The sequence below is a fragment of the Hibiscus syriacus genome, unplaced genomic scaffold (assembly GCF_006381635.1).
Source record: "Hibiscus syriacus cultivar Baekdansim isolate YM2019G1 unplaced genomic scaffold, ASM638163v2 tig00001728_pilon, whole genome shotgun sequence".
Classification (NCBI taxonomy): Eukaryota; Viridiplantae; Streptophyta; class Magnoliopsida; order Malvales; family Malvaceae; genus Hibiscus; species Hibiscus syriacus.
In genome coordinates this window covers 1,393,608-1,412,359 of record NW_024061884.1, presented here as the reverse complement: position 1 = coordinate 1,412,359, position 18,752 = coordinate 1,393,608, and the positions used below count along the sequence as shown (strand labels likewise).

The 18,752-nt window shown below is 34.8% G+C and overlaps 2 protein-coding genes across 2 annotated transcripts in view; one reads left to right on the top strand and one right to left on the bottom strand.

Moving 5' to 3' along the window:
- Window positions 1-1,110: 1,110 nt before the first annotated feature.
- Window positions 1,111-2,002, top strand: LOC120132566 (WRKY transcription factor 18-like; the record flags this gene model as incomplete). Its single annotated transcript, XM_039149310.1, has 3 exons — window positions 1,111-1,326; window positions 1,397-1,513; window positions 1,584-2,002. Coding segments are annotated over 3 exons (681 nt in total), but the record flags the coding sequence as incomplete, so codon positions are not given.
- Window positions 2,003-3,400: 1,398 nt separating this feature from the next.
- LOC120132556 (formin-like protein 17) overlaps window positions 3,401-18,752 on the bottom strand; it is a 36,218-nt gene continuing 20,866 nt past the window's right edge. The window contains 14 exon segments of the mRNA XM_039149301.1: window positions 3,401-3,522; window positions 6,590-6,673; window positions 6,718-6,790; window positions 7,466-7,582; window positions 7,648-7,719; window positions 8,074-8,170; window positions 8,503-8,582; window positions 8,686-8,736; window positions 8,824-8,904; window positions 8,993-9,034; window positions 9,178-9,288; window positions 18,037-18,108; window positions 18,398-18,524; window positions 18,601-18,724. Coding sequence (XP_039005232.1) covers window positions 3,401-3,522; window positions 6,590-6,673; window positions 6,718-6,790; window positions 7,466-7,582; window positions 7,648-7,719; window positions 8,074-8,170; window positions 8,503-8,582; window positions 8,686-8,736; window positions 8,824-8,904; window positions 8,993-9,034; window positions 9,178-9,288; window positions 18,037-18,108; window positions 18,398-18,524; window positions 18,601-18,724 — 1,253 coding nt within the window.

Here is an 18,752-nt window from a genome sequence, read left to right as displayed (position 1 = left end):
TACATTACCCCGAAGGAAAATAGACATATTCAAGGTCGGGTTGTCGGTTCAAGATAATAATAAGTTTGCAGAGAAAATTATATCCATTTAAAATATAGATAAGATTTTAGTTTTATCGGATTCATTTAAGCGTATAATACGTTGTTACTTTAAAGAATTTAATATATTACATAAGCTATATCATATAGAAATTTAATACATCTTATCTTAATTCAATTTATAGTCCCGAATTATATTGTATGTACACACTAGAATATACTCCGCCTAAATCAGTATATTTATCAAAGACTACATGAGGTTGGAGATGATAATGAAAGAGAGAAGCACTAATGAAATGAGATATCATACATGAAATGTATATATCTTAGATTATCTACTTGTAGTTTAGATCTGATAGATAACTAATAATTAGAATACGCACGTACTTTTTAGGACCAACATTCGTGTGTGAAACCGGTATACGTACAATAGTCGTGGTACACGCTTTGGGTTTCGAAAAATGAAAAGCAAGCCCACATTTATGAGCTTGCCTTTGCTTTTGTCTCCCATTCATTGATTTGTTTCTAGATGATATTACCCGTTGACCCTGCACGTCGATAGAATTATAAATGACTGATGGTAATCGGTCATTCATCACTCGTTTTCTTTTAAATTTTCTCGTACAAGGAAAGAGAAAACTAACAAAGACGGGAAAGTTCAAAGTCTACTAATTTGTGTACACATGTCCACTAACACGTTGGACCTCATAACCAGCAAAGTTGGTGCAAGAAAAAAAACAAGTGATGCATTCAAAGTGCTTACTTCAGCCGCATGATGTCATACCCATTACGTTATCAATTCACACATACACTGTATTAAATACCTATGGCCATGATTATGAAACACTAAGAAAAAATCTCTTTGAAAACCAGAAATGAAGGCTCAATTCTCTTTCCCACTTTGAAAAATATTTCCAGCAGCCATATTCATTGATATAAATCAATAAGATTTTTCTTTTAATTTCACCTACTGCCATGGATGCGCCACATTTTAACAAAAGAAAGGTCGATTATCTTTTATGAACATTGTCATCTTTGATCTGCATCTTCTTTTTAGAGATTTTTGTGTTAAAATGTTAGTAAAAATTTGCAGGTGGAAGCAGAGTTGGAAAATTTGCAGAAAGAGAACCAAAGGCTTAGATTATTGTTAGAAGCAATGAGCAGCAAGTATAGGGTGCTTCACGAAGCCTATGTCCAAGAATCAAACAAGGGAGCAAGGCCTCAATTTGCAGCCGTAGCTAAAGCGTCACATGTTTTTGTGAAAACGGACCCTAGAGACAAGAGCCTTGTACGTTCTTCACTTTAGCTTAGCTAGCTAGTTTTCTTAGCATTACTGTGTATAACAGCTAGATTTTCAGATGGTTAAAGATGGATTTCAATGGAGGAAATATGGCCAGAAAGTAACTAAAAATAACCCCTCACCCCGAGCTTATTTCAAGTGCTCTGTGGCTCCTGGATGTCCAGTCAAAAAGAAGGTACATAAGTAAAATTATATGCTCAAACTGAGCTTATTTCTAGAATTTGTTTTGGGATCCTTGTTTATAGGTTCAGCGATGCGTGGAGGATGAATCTTTTGTTATGGCAAGCTATGAAGGACAGCACAACCATGATGTTTATTCTACACCAGGACAATCATTGTCTTCTTCGGCAATTAGCTTTCCTTATCCGGTTCTGGATAACCCTTTTCGACCCACCATTACTCTTGATCTCACATCCAACATTGAAAACACTACTCCGAATTACCTTGGGAATGTTATGGAAGATTACCACACAAGCAACAACATCAAAGACTACGTTGAATCATTGACAAAAGATTCGAACTTCACTATGGCTTTAGCCGCCGCAGTTGCCAGCTCCATAACTGCTGGACTGTCTAAACCATCAATCTCATGAACTTGAAAAGAAATTAAATGCTAGAGGTTATTTAAAACCCGACTCTGGTCTTAGCTACCAACATACAACAATTTTGTTACTTAACTACGCCTATTTCCAACAACATGATTCGGTTTCTTCATCACTAGACTTTCATGGGATGTGTTTTGTCGATCGTCAAATGAGTCGACAAAGCCTCATTTCAAGGTGTGAATTTCATTTTTTATACTGATAACATGAGTGATTAATATAGTCAGTGGCACAACCTGGCCGAAAGGTACTCTCAACCACCCTAGGCAGTATCACGTCAGCTGGTCAGTCCGATCCATGACAGTCAAAGGGCTAAATACCGAGTTATATAGTATCACTGTTAAAACTAGGAATACTAATCCAGAAATGTGTTGGCTTTTCGTAGGTTGGTAGCTCCATATGTGTACTTGAGAGTTGAGACCCACCTTCATACAAGAGAAGATGTTATTATCTTGTATAGATGATAATCTACAACTAGGGGTGAGCAAAACTTGATTCAATTCGAAAAACTGAATTTTTCGACTCGAAAAAACTCAACTCGAATTGAGTTCAAATTGTAATTTTATAAACTCGACTCGACTCGAAAAAATTTCAAATTAAAATCGAGTTGCAAAATGCAATTCGAATAACTCAAAATTTTTAATAATTAGTGGATTTATTTTCAAGTTTGACTCGAGTCATTGGCTTTGTATAATATATGTATATCACATATGAAAAGAATATGAATAAATATAAATTTTATTGTATATATGGTTATAGAAGGTCACTTAAATTGGAATCAAATAATATTATAATATTATAAATATTTACAATTAAATTTAAACAGAAACTCAAAAAATCGACTCAAGTTGACTCAAATTTTATAAACTCGAATCGACTCGAAAAAATTTCAAATAAAATCCAAGTTGTAAAATAGGACTCGGCAACATGAATAACTCAAATTTTTTTAATCGACTCAACTCAAATTGATTGAACCCTCACCCCTGTCTACAACCAATTCTTAAAAATTTCACTTACATTCCTTGTGACTAAAATTTTACACAATGTTTATATATATACACTGAAAAGGAGAACAGAAGTAAAACTATAATATAATGATGTGTTCCTATATATTTTACAATAAAGCTTTTTAGGCACCTTACAGGTAGCTTGAGAAGACCTAATATGAACCTCATCCATCGGCTCTACTCCAGAACCAGAAAACATGTTAAATAATTAATGCAGTTAAATATCTTACAATTTGAAATTGGTATTTGGACTCTCCATTCACCACCAGCATGCATTCGAAATTTACAACAACTCATTCTTGCAGTCTCATGTTAGACTACGCGTTCTTCTCCGATACAGTCGTGCTCTAAGCTTCTGAGGTTTTTCCCTTCACTGAGCAAAACATAACATGTTTTCACATGTGAGAATCAGAATGTCAGGTTACCGATCTATCATTGAATAGCAGTGCTGTACTAATTTATTGGCTTCTCGTTTTCTTCCTCCTTTGCTTTCTTCATATCCAATTCAAGTTGCTTGCAGTTTTCCTCGTGTGCTTTGACAAACATCATCGAAAAGCTGAGCAGAGTAGCCATGACTATAGAAAAAGTTGCAGACAAAAGGGAAAGTGATAAATCTGAATAAAAATACATGTGGACACCCGTTTTTGTCCGGGTCTTTTTTATTTATTTTTATTTTTATTATTTTTTTATTATTTTATTATTATTAACTATTATTATTAATTTTACATATTACATTTTTTTTTTGCAGGCTTAGAAGCCCAATTCAGATTACAAAGGCCCAATCCCGGAGCCCAACAACCCAGACCTGCGGCCCAGCAATCGGCCCAAACCCGCTAGGGTTACCCCTTCTCTGCCTCAGCGCCGCACCATCAAGACCGTCTGATCTGGACCCATCCAATGGTCCAGATCAAAGGCCATTTAGGTCTGAAACCCTAACCGTTCAGTAGCCGTCGCCCTCAACAGAGGAAATGTCGCGCCGCCGCCGCAAGTTCCGGCCCACTCCGATGATCTAGTCACTGTTACCACACCACCATCGTCATCTACAGTGAAACATATCACCAAATCAGTACATATTTCATCTACAGTAGCCTAAATCCGAAAACCCATTAAAATAACACCCCAAAATCCCGAAAAATCTGGACTTTATCCACCCAAATCAGAGAAATCAAATCCTATCTACCTAGATATCATCATCATATCACCAAATACTCAACATAAATCAAGGGAACGAAACCAGAAGAAAAAAACGAAAAGAAAAATACAGAGAGAGATTCGAAACAGAAAAAAAAAAAAAGGAGAGGCATCTTACCTTTAGAGAGAGATCCGAGCGTTGTATCGTCGCCGGAGTGAACAGGAGCCATTACCGAAGGTAAAACAACCTCTCTTTTCCTAGATCTAGTTTTTCTTGGGGTGGGTTTTCGTTTGTTTTTTTTTTGGTTGAGGTCTGGGAGAGGAAGTAGAGTGATTAAGGTTGTGTTGCTCCCCGTGGCCACCGGCTTACGGTGGCCGGGGAGCCGCGTTGTTCTCGTGAGGAGAAACGAGGAAGAAGGGAAGGGGAGGGAAGAACGAGTGAAACGACTGAGGAAATGGGGAGCGAGCAAATGATTTTAGGGTTTCAAAATAACCCTTAAAAGGGTTATATTTCAGACGTCGGGCGACGTCGTTTTGAAGCAAGAGGGAGGCCGAGTGATGCGATTAAGGGCTAATAGCCTATTTGGTCCTCTTACCTCTGTAATCTGGCACGCGTGTTCTTAACATTTATGGGTAAATAACAGTTTAGGTCCCTCAAGCTTTTGTAAGGGTTGTAATCTGGTCCCTAAATGAAATCCATGCAATCTTATTTCGAGCCTATAGTTTTATTTTGTTTTATTTGAATCACTAGTTTATATATTATGTATGTTTTATGATCTTCGAATTTGGACCTGTGATTTATGTTTTTTTTTCATTTCGGTCACTGGGCTGGTTATTGTTAATATTTTTGAAAGTTTAGACATTGTACTCTTTATTTATGAAACTTTTATCTTGATCACTACTCTCATATTTTGGGTTAAATATCGATTAATGTCTGTTATTTTACTTCATTTATTTTAGTCTTATCTGGTTTATTATTACATTTTTATTAGAGTTCGAATTTGGCCATATTATTTTATGTATGTTTCGTTTTAGTCCCTGTTTAACATTTGGCTTAATTGTGGTTTAGTTCTTTATGTTTTTTTTCATTTCATTTTGGTCCCTAATATGATTTATGGTTTATTTTTTTACTGTTTTTAAATATTTGTTAATTATATTTTAGCCCCTTAAATGTTTTAATATTTATTTTGGTCTGTAATATTTACTAATTTGTATTTTAGTCATTTATGTATGGATGTGCATTTTACTCATTAGTTAATTATTGGTATTGTGTTTACTTAAATTTAATGTAAATCTTTGTATTTCCAATCACATTTATTTCATTATATTTTATCTATGTAAGAAATATTCGATTATATTTTCAAGAACACGTATGCGTAGAATGGGCGTGGAAAGTACCACTTGGTCGAAGTGGTACGATCCGATACGACATTTTAACGACATAGGGACTTGTAACAAGTCGAGTATATTTTACTAATTAATTTATTAAAATGATGTAATGTGTGGTACCTTAAGTGATACTCACTTTATTTTATGTGAATGTAAATTTTAAATTTTCATTTTATATTCGATACACGTTTTTAAATAAATGATGAGAGAATATTCTTTAAAAGATAAGAAATAGACGAGTTAACTTTCCCGACGGAGGATTGTTAATCTCGAGATTTCCTTTCAAATTAAAGAATTTTCTCTGATAAAATAATTCGAAGTAAATTAATTAAATCTCAATAAACGAATCATATTTTAGTTTTATATTCAATTTGTAATTTCCACCATTTACGACGATGTGTAAGCTACACAGTACCAATTTTGGGCGTTGTGGGGGTGTTTACCCTTCCCCACACGTAACCGACTCCCGAACCTGTTTTAAATGAATCTTTGGTAACGTAGACCAAATTTTTGTCTTATAAAATTATTTTTCTTAAAAATTGTTTTTAAAAGACGTTTTTAGGTATTTGACCTACCTAACCCAAAGGTCGATGGCGACTCTTTTCAATTTTATTCAAATCCATTCAAAATCACCAAATTTTCCAAATTAAAGTCATAATTGTTTTTAAAAATAATATTTAATTGTTTAAAAAAAAATGGTTATGACAATACAATCTAGATATAAAACTGCAGCTGAGATTAACAAGGGTGCATGTTAGCTAATAGTTTTCCGAAAGCACAAATTACTCAAGATGGGAACATATTAGCACAAATGCTAGCTATGATATCCAAACTAGATCAACTTTACTGTAGGCATCCAAAGTGACCTTAGTAGCATTCTGATGAGAAAACAACAATCCGTTATAGATCAAGCGGGGGTCACAGCAATCATTTAGGACAGCATCACTCAAATTATTGCTTTTGGGGATAAGTAGAAATATTACTACAATAAAAGAAAACCATTATATTTCCGTTATTAAAAGGTAACAAAGTGTAAACAAATCAGTTGACTAGATAAACTTTTGGGTCCTAAAATGATGCAGGGTTAAACATTAATTAGACTTGTTAAGACCAAACAACCACCTTGCTCAAATGGGCAACGTGCAGCATCTTCTCCAAAATAATGAGCCAATGCATCTGCATTTTACCCTGATCAATTTAGAAATGCTTATGAATTTGTTTCTTGCTGTAAAGCCTCCTTAAGGTAATACATACCACGCAAGTATGAAGCGCAGTCAAAGACTTGACTTTCCCTTCAGCAAAACTAAGGAACTCCTTTACAGTCTGAAGATTTATATAAATAAAGCATTTACTGTTAGAGAAATATGAAGAATAAGAAAAATGAGAATTAGAGAGAGCAAAGTTATTTGAAAGCGACTACTGATCCAAACGAAATATGATTCCCGAGACAAGTGATAGAGTTGTATAGTAGCTCAATGGTCATGGTACTCTTGATTAGCACTTCAACATTTTGAAGGCTGACGAAGTGCTGCCTTTAGGCACATAGGTGTCACAACGAATGAATATTTGGAAAAATAATTCGGAAGGCTGTTCACAGCTGTTCATTTTTATCAAAACCCAACACTGAGTCATAAAACAATTGGATGAGATTAAAGCTCAAGATATTTTGACCAAAGTCTCGGATCACAACAGCTCTAATCAAGTTTCTTTTAATCAATATTGACTTAAACATCCCATTTAGCTTCTGCAAAGGCCAAAACTGACCTAAAATTACTAAAGACCCTGATTGAGAACTTTAATGCACCATCTTGTTCCTCTTTAAAGATTATGCAATGTTGTTATTTAGTTAAGGTAAGGGGCGGGGTGGAGACTAGGAAAGCCAAGGCTGTAGTGTCCCTAACAGGCACTGCATGAAATATAAGAAGAAAATCCAAGCAACATGTGAATGTGCAGAACCTGATTGATAGGCAAAATAGCTATTTAATATATAGGAAATACCTTGCAAAATGTTGCAGACACGGGACCATCCTTTTCCGAGGCAGCTAGTTCTTGGATAACCTTCTCCAACCCTTTACTAATGGCTTGCATCTCGTCTGCCAAACATTTCAATTGTACCTTAACATCATATGGAAAAGGTTAAGCAATTTAAATATGATCTGGAAAGGCCATAAAAATCTTACCTTTGTTGCAGCTTCCAAAGTCGCAAGGTCTTTTGGAAAATCTATTAATTCTGGCAACTTTTGGCTCAGGAACTAAAAATTAGAGGCCGTAAAGAGTAAAACATAAATCGACGTTCTCACATATAATAAAGTATGGTTTGTCATGGCAATAAGAGGTTATGATTGCAAAAGTAAAACAACCCAACATACCATGCATTTTCTGCAAGAATTTTCATGATATTAGTAACCTTTAAATTTTAAAATTAGTCTTCAACAAAATTGAAAAAGGATGACATGTCTGCACACATTCAAGCATTTTACTTGGTACAGCAAGACAGAGGCATTACATCTTGAAACATAAGTGCAGAAGTACAAGAATATTCAAGTTATTAACAAATTTAACAGGAAAGATAAGAATCAAGAAAATTAAGGTAGATGATCTTCTACCTTACAAAGATAATGCATGAGATTCATCTTTTTATTGCGAGCCCGTGTATCTGTGAGTTTAAGGAGACAATCCAACCAAAAACCAACAGCAGAACCTGTGGGGACGAACCATAAATTACTGAAACGTTTGGAGCAAATTGATGCTTCTTGAAAAAATTGTACAGATATGGCATCTAGGGACTCGATTTCTATTCTTAGCAATTAAGGAAAAAAATACCGAATTACAGGACCGTGTTAAACATTTAAGAGACTTATGTAACAATAAAAATACACAACTCATTCAAGAAGAATAACAAAAGGCAAAATCAGCTGTGAAAAAGACCTTTCCCATTAATAAATTTATTTAAACAGAATGGGATACAAAAGACGACTACAATAAGATAGTTCTTCATCTATTAATAAATATACCTCCTCAGTTAAATCACTCCCCTGGCAGTTCCTTGGTTCAAGGCATTTCCCTGAGAAAGAATAGTTTGCATGATCCTTTTCAATTTGACCGAGTTCCTTACCTGGTGAATGCATTGGTGAAATGGTTTCAATGACTAAATTCTTCAGGAGAAATAACACATTCAATTGGAAAAGCTAATTTATGCCAAAAGAAGCTTAACTTGCCTCTCCAACAGCAGAGTTTACAATATCCAAACTATTTCTAAGATCAGAAACCTGTAAAGGTGCAATAAGTACCAATTAGGTGACAACAACAGTAGAGAGCATCTCATACCAATCTGAGTACACAGTTTCTCCTCAAACCTGGGAATAAAATTGTATTTTGAATAGGAAAACTTTTAGCTTAGACTCTACTCGTGGCACTGTCATCAATTCTAGGAAGAACTGTCACAAAATACTGAGCAAGTAATCAGATTATATGCAAAATTAAATTGTTAAAGAAAAATGTACAACCCAGAGATACTCTGCTGACCTGTTCGCATTTTCCCAAGTTTTCCCTGTCTCCCATATAACCCTGAAAATAAAAATATATTCATCACCTCAACCGTTATTATTTGTATAATGTGCATGTGCCATCTACTCTGTTATGAGCATATAGAAGTCTTCCAATCTTAAAACTATTACTTCAAGAGCACAGACAGAGAATAATAGAAGCACATATATTAAATACCTTGAGAATTCGATCTGTTCTTTTGTAGGACAAAACTTAATAAGGTTCTCAATCTGATCAGGATCTAACGCCGTATCATCTAAGGCAAGGATTGCACTCTGCAACATAGTGGAAGAGAAGTACAAATGTAAAACATCAAATGAAGAATATTTCAGGGCAACAAATTGAACATGATGGATGTTATATAAGTTCGGTCAGAAAGTAGATTCCTAATTTAGGAAGATATTATTAACTAGGATCTTGTAAATAGTCTTACAATCCCTAACTTTTAAGAGATTTAATTCTTACCTAAAATAAGCTACTTTCTTAGCATATGAGTTTCTTAAGATAAGTTATTGTTTGTGTGTATAACCATGTACATACAAAAAGTACAAGTGAATTAGGGTCATTTGGTGGAAACATTTTACGAAAAATATTTACTGTATTTGATTCTCATAAACAAGAGAGTCAACTATCAACGAAAAACTCCTTCCTTTCCCCCCGTAAAATAACTTACCCTATGGAGAAGGGTAAGTCATTTTTCCTTCCCTCGCTCCACACCGAATTTCGATCGATCTTGGCCTCCTAAAGCCTCGAAACCCGAAACCCAGAGGAGGGGCGAGAGCAAGTGCCATAAAAAACCAAAACCCCTTTTTCCCTCTTTGTTTTATATCTCATCTTATCGAGTCCACGACTCATTCACTGATACTGAAAGCTACACAGCGAGAGTGAGCAGGAGACGAAGCTGCTGCTGCTTTGCCTTGCGAACAGAATTGCTGATAGCAAATGGCGGAGAAGCTGGAAGAGCAGCTCAAGGAGCTGGGAAGTTGGAATCTCCTCCATTCGCCAAGGACGCCATTCTCAAGCTGTTAAAGGCACGCATTCTTCAACTTTATTACTTCTCCACTGAACTTCCTAGCTTCGCTAGGGTTAATTCATGCCTAACCATTTTCTTTCCCCTACTATTTTAGGTTTTAGGGTTGTAACCGTCTGTTCTACCTGAATTAGATTGCTTAGCTAAAGTTCGTTCCTAATTGGTTGAATTAGGGTTGTTCCCACAATTCACAAAGTTTCTCCTTAGTGACATGCTACCCCCACTCATACTTCCTGCCAACTTGAGTTTCCACTTGTATCGTATACCCTTAATTTGCTACTTGATATGATATTTGGGTCAACCGTTCTTTTGAGTTAATTCAAGCTATTAGTTACCGTATTAGAATGTTCTATTGTTCTGTCCCAATAGTTGTATCTTCAAACATTATGGTTCTTCTAGCAGTGAACCAGGACCTAAACAAGCTGCAATGTGCTAGCCTCGGGACCTGGACTGTGTTTGACTTTCCCCCTACATTTTAATGATCGATAACCTCCATACTTCAAGAACATAAGTATGCCGTAAATCTTTGGTTTGGTGCCTTTCATGGATTACACCACCAATCTATCGTTTTGTGTAAAGGCAAAAAATGTGTACTGTGGGTCTGGCCTTAGTTTGGAAGTGTCATCATGGTTTGCAAAGGGCTTTAAGGGGTATTGTGGTGAACATAATCAACCTTGAAAAGAAGTCAACCTAGACTTGGAATTAGTTCAATTGACTGCATTAATTAAATTTCTACCTTCTGTTAGCTTGTGGGTTTTATCCTTAAATGCTATAGGAAGCTAACTAATCTTTACCAATATCAATCCATGTAAAATGTTGTCTTACTCTCACTCCTCCCTTGATCATTTTCTGTTACATTGAATTACTTTTTGCAACTCAAATGCCCGTTGGTCAAACTTAACTAAACATCATTGTTTTGTTCCTTCTGTTGTGAATGATAAGTTTCCTTCATAAACAAATGTCTGCCAATGGAGTAGTTAGTTTACTCAATCAATAGCAACTAGCTATTTAAAGAATTCTTGTCTTATCCAAACATAGACCAAAGAGATTTTTCGAATATGGATTGGTTTTATTTTAGTCTCACATGGTGCTTGGAATCTCTAATTGGTTTCCTTATAGTGATGATATTCTAAAGGTGCTTTTTCTTTCATGAAGGTTTATTGTTTGGTTCTTGATTTTCTTAGAAAGTAATAAATTTTCAACTGAACTTCTGGTGATTGATTTGTGGCATGCTTTCAGGATATTTTAGCTTGATTGTTGGAACTTTCAATGGATTGAGCAATACTAGTGGTCCATCATTTGGAGTAGAGTTGTAATTTTGGAGACTCTTGCAAAATATAGATCCTGTGTTGTGATGTTGGATCTTGAATGTGATGATTTGGTTAATGAAATGTTCAGTACATTTTTTTTCTGTTGTCAGTATGTTTGCTCCAGTATTTATTTACTTTTGAGGGAAGTGCTTGCTTTTTTATCTTGGATCTTGAATATGATAATCCGAATATCTGATTAATAAAATGTTCAGTATTTTTACTCATTAATTTTAAATATTTTTTTGCAAGTAATATGAATGCTTTTATTATTGTCGAATGTAGAAATTTGAAATGGCTCTATGGTACGATTTGGTAATGGTCTTAGTATTCACTTTAATGTAGTGGCCAAGATACACCTGCAACCTCTTTTGTTCTCGACTTCTTGTATGTATCTTGGCCATATCTATATGTATATGCATGTTGGTAAAGTTGGTGCTTGAATGTTTGATCTTTCCCTAAATTGTTTTTACAGTAAGATCTTCAGGTAGATTATAGCTATTTTACTCTGTATTTGAATTGTCATGAAAGACTGGTTTACTACATATTTTAGGGATGATCATCCAGAAAGTGTTTTATCATCCATGCAGACAATCATGATGTGTTAGAAGAGTGAAGATGTTCGAGATGATCTTTTACTTGTTATATTGTCTGCATTAGGTCGTAATAGAAGTGTAAGAATTTAATGTTTACTATTGGCTTATTGCTTACAGATTGTGTTGCTGCCTGTATTATTTCTTAGAAGTTATATTCTTAATTGGAAGGGGATTTATATTTCTGAAATCTATATTTCAGGTTGTTACACAAGCGCCAGGAGACTTGCTATGAATGTTATAGAGCAGTGCTCAGAAAACTTGAAACCGGCATAAAACTGTTTCTTATTTCAGTGATGTCTGGAGATAATCAGCCAATAAAAATTGAAATTGACTATCATGAAGTTGTCTATGACATTATCATTATGCTCAGATATTTATCATGAGTTGTCCCATACCTCACAGGAGAGCTGTTGGTATGCAAACAATCATTGTTTTTTCATTTTTACTAATTACTTAACTGCATTATGATTTGTTCTCCATTTTAAGACATTTATTTGTTGTTTTTGAGAAATTTTGTTATATTCTGAAATAATTCTTATAATATTTTTGAGTAGTTATGTACTATTGTAGTTTTAATGTGGTGTACTATTAATTAAACCTACATAATGTTTATAATTTTTATAATATTTTAATCAATTATTAATAGTATATCAATAAACCTACTAATATTATTATACGTTGAATTCTTTCTAAAAATACGAATGAATAAGAATCATGAAGATTTTAAACCTAAGTAGTGTATTTATAACACAGTCAACATAAATTATTAATATTATCTAAAAATTTAGTTTGTCGTACTTATAAAATACAAATTTTTATAAAATATGATTATATATATAAAAATGAACCTTAAAAATAATAAATAATAAAACCATCGAATATGTATGATTCTTATTAAAAACAGATTTTGAAAATTATTTTAAGAAAATTAACCAAACACCGTAAAACATTTTACAATGTACCATCCAAACATTGGAAAATGTTTTTTCGAAAATGTTTTCCAGAAAGTAATTCATTTTTCAAAAAACTGTTTTAAGTGAAACAAACGGACCCTTAGTCCATTTTCTACATGGTATCAGATCCTGTATAAGCTCTTTTTCAATCACCATTTTTCCTTTCTAGCAACCTCTTACTATCTCAAAACCCTTCTTGAGTGCGAAGTATTGACATGGTTGAAGTAGTCGACACCAGTAGTACTGAAACTACTCAAGAAGTCACAATGAATGAAGGAAATTCGAGTTCAAGGGGGATTGCAGAATATACAATCAACCTATAGGTTGAATGGAAAAAATTACCTTAAGTGGTCTCAACTAGTTCGAACGTTCCTAAAGGGGAGAGGGAAGTTAAGCCATCTACTTGGTTCTGGACCTGAAGTAGGAGACCATAGGTTCGATTAGGATGAACAAGATTCCCTGGTAATGTCCTGGTTATGGAATTTCATGATTCCAGAAATCAGTGATACATGCATGTTCTTGAACACAACCAAAAAATACGGGAGGCAGTAAAACAGACCTACTCAAAGGTTCGAGATGCATCTCAAATCTATGAGATCAAGACTAAGATATCATCTACTAATCAAGAAAACATATCGATAACAGAGTATTCCAACTTACCACAGAACCTATGACAAGAAATGTATCTATCAGTATATCCAATAAGGTGCAACGAAGATGCAACAATTTTGAAAAGGTTTGTAGAAAAAGGTCGAATCTAAAAAAGGTTTGTAGAAAAGGTAGAATCTGATTTTCTTGTTGGGCTAAATATTGAGTTTGATGCAGTAGAGTCCAAATTCTTGGAAAAGAGTATTTGCCCTCACTAAATGAAATAATTGCAATAATATGTGCTGAGGAGGAAGAAGAGAAGTGATGATCGAAAACAGTCAAGTGGAGAGTTTAGCCCTGGTCACAAGGACTGTAACCGAGAAGAAATCTAGTGTAAAACGATTATGATGAAGATAATAGGCAGCAACAAAAACAAATAAGGAATCCATGTGGTACACCTACTGTAAGAAGGCTCGTCACATAAGATAAAAATGCTGAAACTTTATGGGAAGCCACAAACAACAAATAGGAATTTCTTAGAGAAAGGAGACCATCAAAAGGGCAAGGACGCACATATGCAACAAAACAACAAGCTGAAGATCCTCAAGAACAGACTGTTGAGTTCAAAAGAGAAGAGATTGAAAAATTTAAGAACCTACTAAGATCTCTGGAAAAAAAACCCTCATCAACAGATATTTGTAGTTTTTTCTCAGGAATCCTATTCTCAAAACTCTAAATCCTCAGATACGTATACCTAAAGCTCCTGGATAATTGATTCAGGGGCTACAGACCATATGCCCAATTTCACTTGGATTATCACCTATAACTAACCTTATTTCGATCCAAAAATTATCAAATAAACTAATTGTTGTGTTCTCTTCCATCCCAACCAATGTATTTTTCAGGAACTAAAGTCGAGGAGGAAGATTGGATGTGCTAAAGAAGTCAACGGTCTATACTATCTTGAAGACCCTAGTGGACAAGTTAATACCCTGAGTTCCTCACCATTATCCCTTATGTCAAAATCCCAATTAAATAAAGACCAAATATGGCTTCATCATCTTCGGCTTGGTCATCCCTCCTTTAAAGTAATAAAGCTCATGTTTCCTTCTCTTTTCAAAAATTTAAATGTTGAGGAAGATTGGATGTGCTAAAGAAGTCAACGGTCTATACTATCTTGAAGACCCTAGTGGACAAGTAATACCCTGAGTTCCTCACCATTATCCCTTATGTCAAAATCCCAATTAAATAAAGACCAAATATGGCTTCATCATCTTCGGCTTGGTCATCCCTCCTTTAAAGTAATAAAGCTCATGTTTCCTTCTCTTTTCAAAAATTTAAATGTTGAAAATTTTCATTGTTATATCTGTGAACTAGCGAGACACAAGCGCACTTCCTTTCCAGTAAGAAATAAAAGAACTCCCAACCCTTTAATCTCATCCATAGTAGTGCCATCCACTGTCTTAAATATATTCGGGGCTCGTTGGTTTGTATCCTTCATTGATGATTATACAATAATATATTGGGTATTTCTCCTAAAATAGAAATCAGATGTAAGCTTTGTCTTTAAGACCTTTATATCATGATCAAAACCTAATTTAGGGCTGAAATAAAAGATTTTGATATAATAAAGCAATAGATTACTTCAACCAGATTTTGTCCCCTTATTTTCAAGAAAAATGTATTATATGCGAGTCCTCTTGTGTTAATACACCCCAACAGAACAGAGTAGCTAAGAGAAAATTTGGCCATATCCTTGCTGTCACTAGAGCACTCTTGTTCCAAAAAAAAAGTTCCTAAACACTATTGGGGGAGGCTATTTTAACAGCTACCTATATGATAAACATGTTACCTACAAAGTCCTTGATTTTCAAAGTCCCATTCAAATCCTAACCAAGTTCTTTCCGACTTCAATGCCTCATTAATCTTGAGCCTAAGATATTTGGTTGAGTTGCATTTTTCCATATACACTCTCTAAACAGGGGAAAACTTGATCCAAGAGCGTTAAAATGTGTCTTTGTGGGCTATTCTTCTACCCAAAGGGATAAAAATGCTATCCCACCTACAAGAAAATATTTCGTTTATGCTTATGTTACCTTTGTAGAATAGTAAAACTACTTCACTTGTCCTTATCTTCAGAGAGAGATTTCATTTAAAGAAGATAAGGAAAAATATTATTCCTTATTCAGTCACTTCTTAACCTTCTTTCAGTCACCCAACCACTCCAAAGAGCCAAGCCACTGAATAGCCAGTTTCCAGCTTACCAGCCAAATACTCCCACAAACAGTCCTAGAAAAACTGCTAAACCTAAGCCTAATACACCTCAGCAAAGGGCTCAGGATACTACATTGGTCTATTCGAGGAGAAAGACACCAATGCAGGTTCAATCATCCTCTTATTCTTTACAAAATGAGGTAATTACTGAACCTATATTTGATCAAAATACTGTTACTGAAAATTTTGATAAGCCTATTGATCAGAGGGATTTTGAATTTCCTATTGCAATTAGGAAAGGGAAAAGAGCCTGCACAAAAACCTTAGGTACTTGTTCATGTTTCACGAGAATTTATCATATAACCACAGACTTTCCTTACTACCCTAAACACCATTACCATTCCTAAAAATGTATCCGAGGCTTTAGAAGATAAGAATTGGAAGAATGCCATGTAGGTTCAATGGAAGCTCTTGAGAAGAATAGGACATGGGACTTGGTAACATTGCCAGAAGGGAAGAAGACAATGGGATGTAGATGGGTATTACAGTGAAGTACAAATTAGATGGTTCCCTACAAAGGTACAAAGCAAGGTTGGTGGCCAATGGGTACTATCAAACATATGGATAGACTATATCAAGACGTTTGCTTCAGTTGCCAAGATGAACACTGTGAGAATTCTATTATCTTTAATTGCCAATCAAGGGTGAATCTCTAACAATTTGACATTAAAAACGCCTTCATACACGGAGACCTTGAAGAGGAAGTATACATGGATTCCGCCAGGTTTCGATTTAAGCAATAAGCAAGTAATGTGTAAGTTAAAAAAGGCACTATATGGACTGAAATAGTCCCCAAGAGCCTGGTTTGGTAGGTTTGCCAAGGTGATGTTAAAGCTGGGTTACAAGCAAAGTCAAAGTGATCACACCTTATTTGTGAAACACTCATTCAGGGGAGTGACCACTTATTAGTCTATGCAGATAATATTATAATTACAGAGGATGACTTGAAAGGAATGAATGACTTAAAGAAGTTTGGTAAGGGGTTAAAAGTCAAGAAGCTAGGTAGATTAAAATATTTCATTAGAATTGAAATAGCACATTCTCAACAAGGAATCTTCATATCTCAACAAAAATTTACCCTAGACTTGTTGGAAGAGACGAGAAAATTTGGATGCAAATCGACAGAGACACCAATAGAAGCTAACCACAAACTGGTGATGCAACAAAAGGTATAGCAGTTAACAGAGGCTCCTATCAAAGGTTGGTAGGAAAACTCATATATTTGTCACATACCATACCATACATTACCTATGTAGTTGGGGTTGTGAGCTAATTTATGCATAATCCTAAAGACTCACACTTGAGGGCTGTTAATCAAATCTTACAATACTTATAGGGCACACCATGGAAAGGAATAATTTTTAAAAGGGGAGGAAATTTAACTCTAGATGCTTATATTGATGTTGACTATGCAGGGTCCATGGTGGACATAAGATCAACCTCAGGGTATTGCACCTTTTTGGGGGAAACCTTGTGACTTAGAGAAGCTAAAAACATAATGTGTGGCTAGATCAAATGCAGAAGCTGAGTTCAAGGCAATGACACTTTGGGTTTATGAGTTATTATGGCTGAAATTCATCCTGAAAAACTTGAAGATCAAGTGGAAGGCCTGATAAAATTATATTATGATAATAAGCCATCCATCAACATAGCACATAACTCAGTTCAACATGATAGGACAAAGCACATTGAAGTGGACAAACATTTCATAAAGGAAAACTCGACGGTGGGTTAATTTATACGCCTTATGTGTCTACTGGAGATCAAATTGAAGATACACTTACCAAGGGTTACCTGGAAAGTATTTTCAGAAACTGGCAAGCAAGCTGAAAATGGAAGATATCCATTCCCAGCTTGAAAGGGAATGTCAGAAATTAGATTCCTAATTTAGGAAGATTATGTTATTAACTACGATATTGTAAATAGTCTTACAATCCCTAACTTTAAGGGATTTAATTCTTATTTAGAATAGACTACTTTCCTAGCATATGGGTTTCATAAGATAAATTATTGTTTGTGTATATAATTGTGTACCTACTCTATGAAAAATACAACTGAATTAATCTATTTTCGACAAGTTCAATTTTGGTAATCAAGTGCCTAGAGAGAAATAAAATTATCCAATCCTAACATACACAAACTATAAAAATAAATGCTGTTATTTGTTAATTGTGAACAACCATGGTACCTGTCTTTTGTACATTGACTATTAATGAAAATCTAAACTACACATCAAGTAGCATTTATTTTAAGAGAAATGGCATAGTTATCTTACTTTCATTTCAGGTAAAGGGATTTTAACTTTTGTCAGCATTATTTCACAATTATATGCCCGTTTAAGCTCAATCTACAATATAAATGAATTTCTTGTGAGATATCATATTAAGATAAAAGCTCCAAGATGAATAAGAGTTTAATAAGAAGATAAAGAGAAGTTCCAACCAAGAAACATAACATTATGGAAAATCACTATCAAGAACCAAGTATGAAATAATTAACAGATTTAAAGGGGGAAAATCCTTTCATCCCCAATTTGGTGCAAAACAGAATTAAGATCCTTAAGTCAGGCAATCAAGAGAACTAACAATGACCTTCAAGCCTTCAACCTGTTCAAAAGAAGGGGGACTGCTAATTACTAGCTGGACTTTATCAGGTTTACGACCCGCATTACTGTTTGATTTCCCAGGCTTGTTCTTGCTATTTGTAGTTGGTGAAATTGTAGAGAAGAGAGTCTCAAGTTCTAACATGTCAAATTCTGTAGCCCTAGTATAAAAAAAAATTTGTCATAGTACATATCTATGAAATTATGTGAACGAAAGAGTCAGTGGCAAATGTGTACTTGGCAGCTTCCTCGGGTCTTTGTGCCTTAGCCCATAAGCTTCCTTGTTGGACCCTCGTTAACTTCATCCAGTGATATGCTTTAAGTTGGCCTTTTATGGTTTGACCCTGATTCTTAGTAGAACCTAAACATGCTATTTAACGACCCCTCAT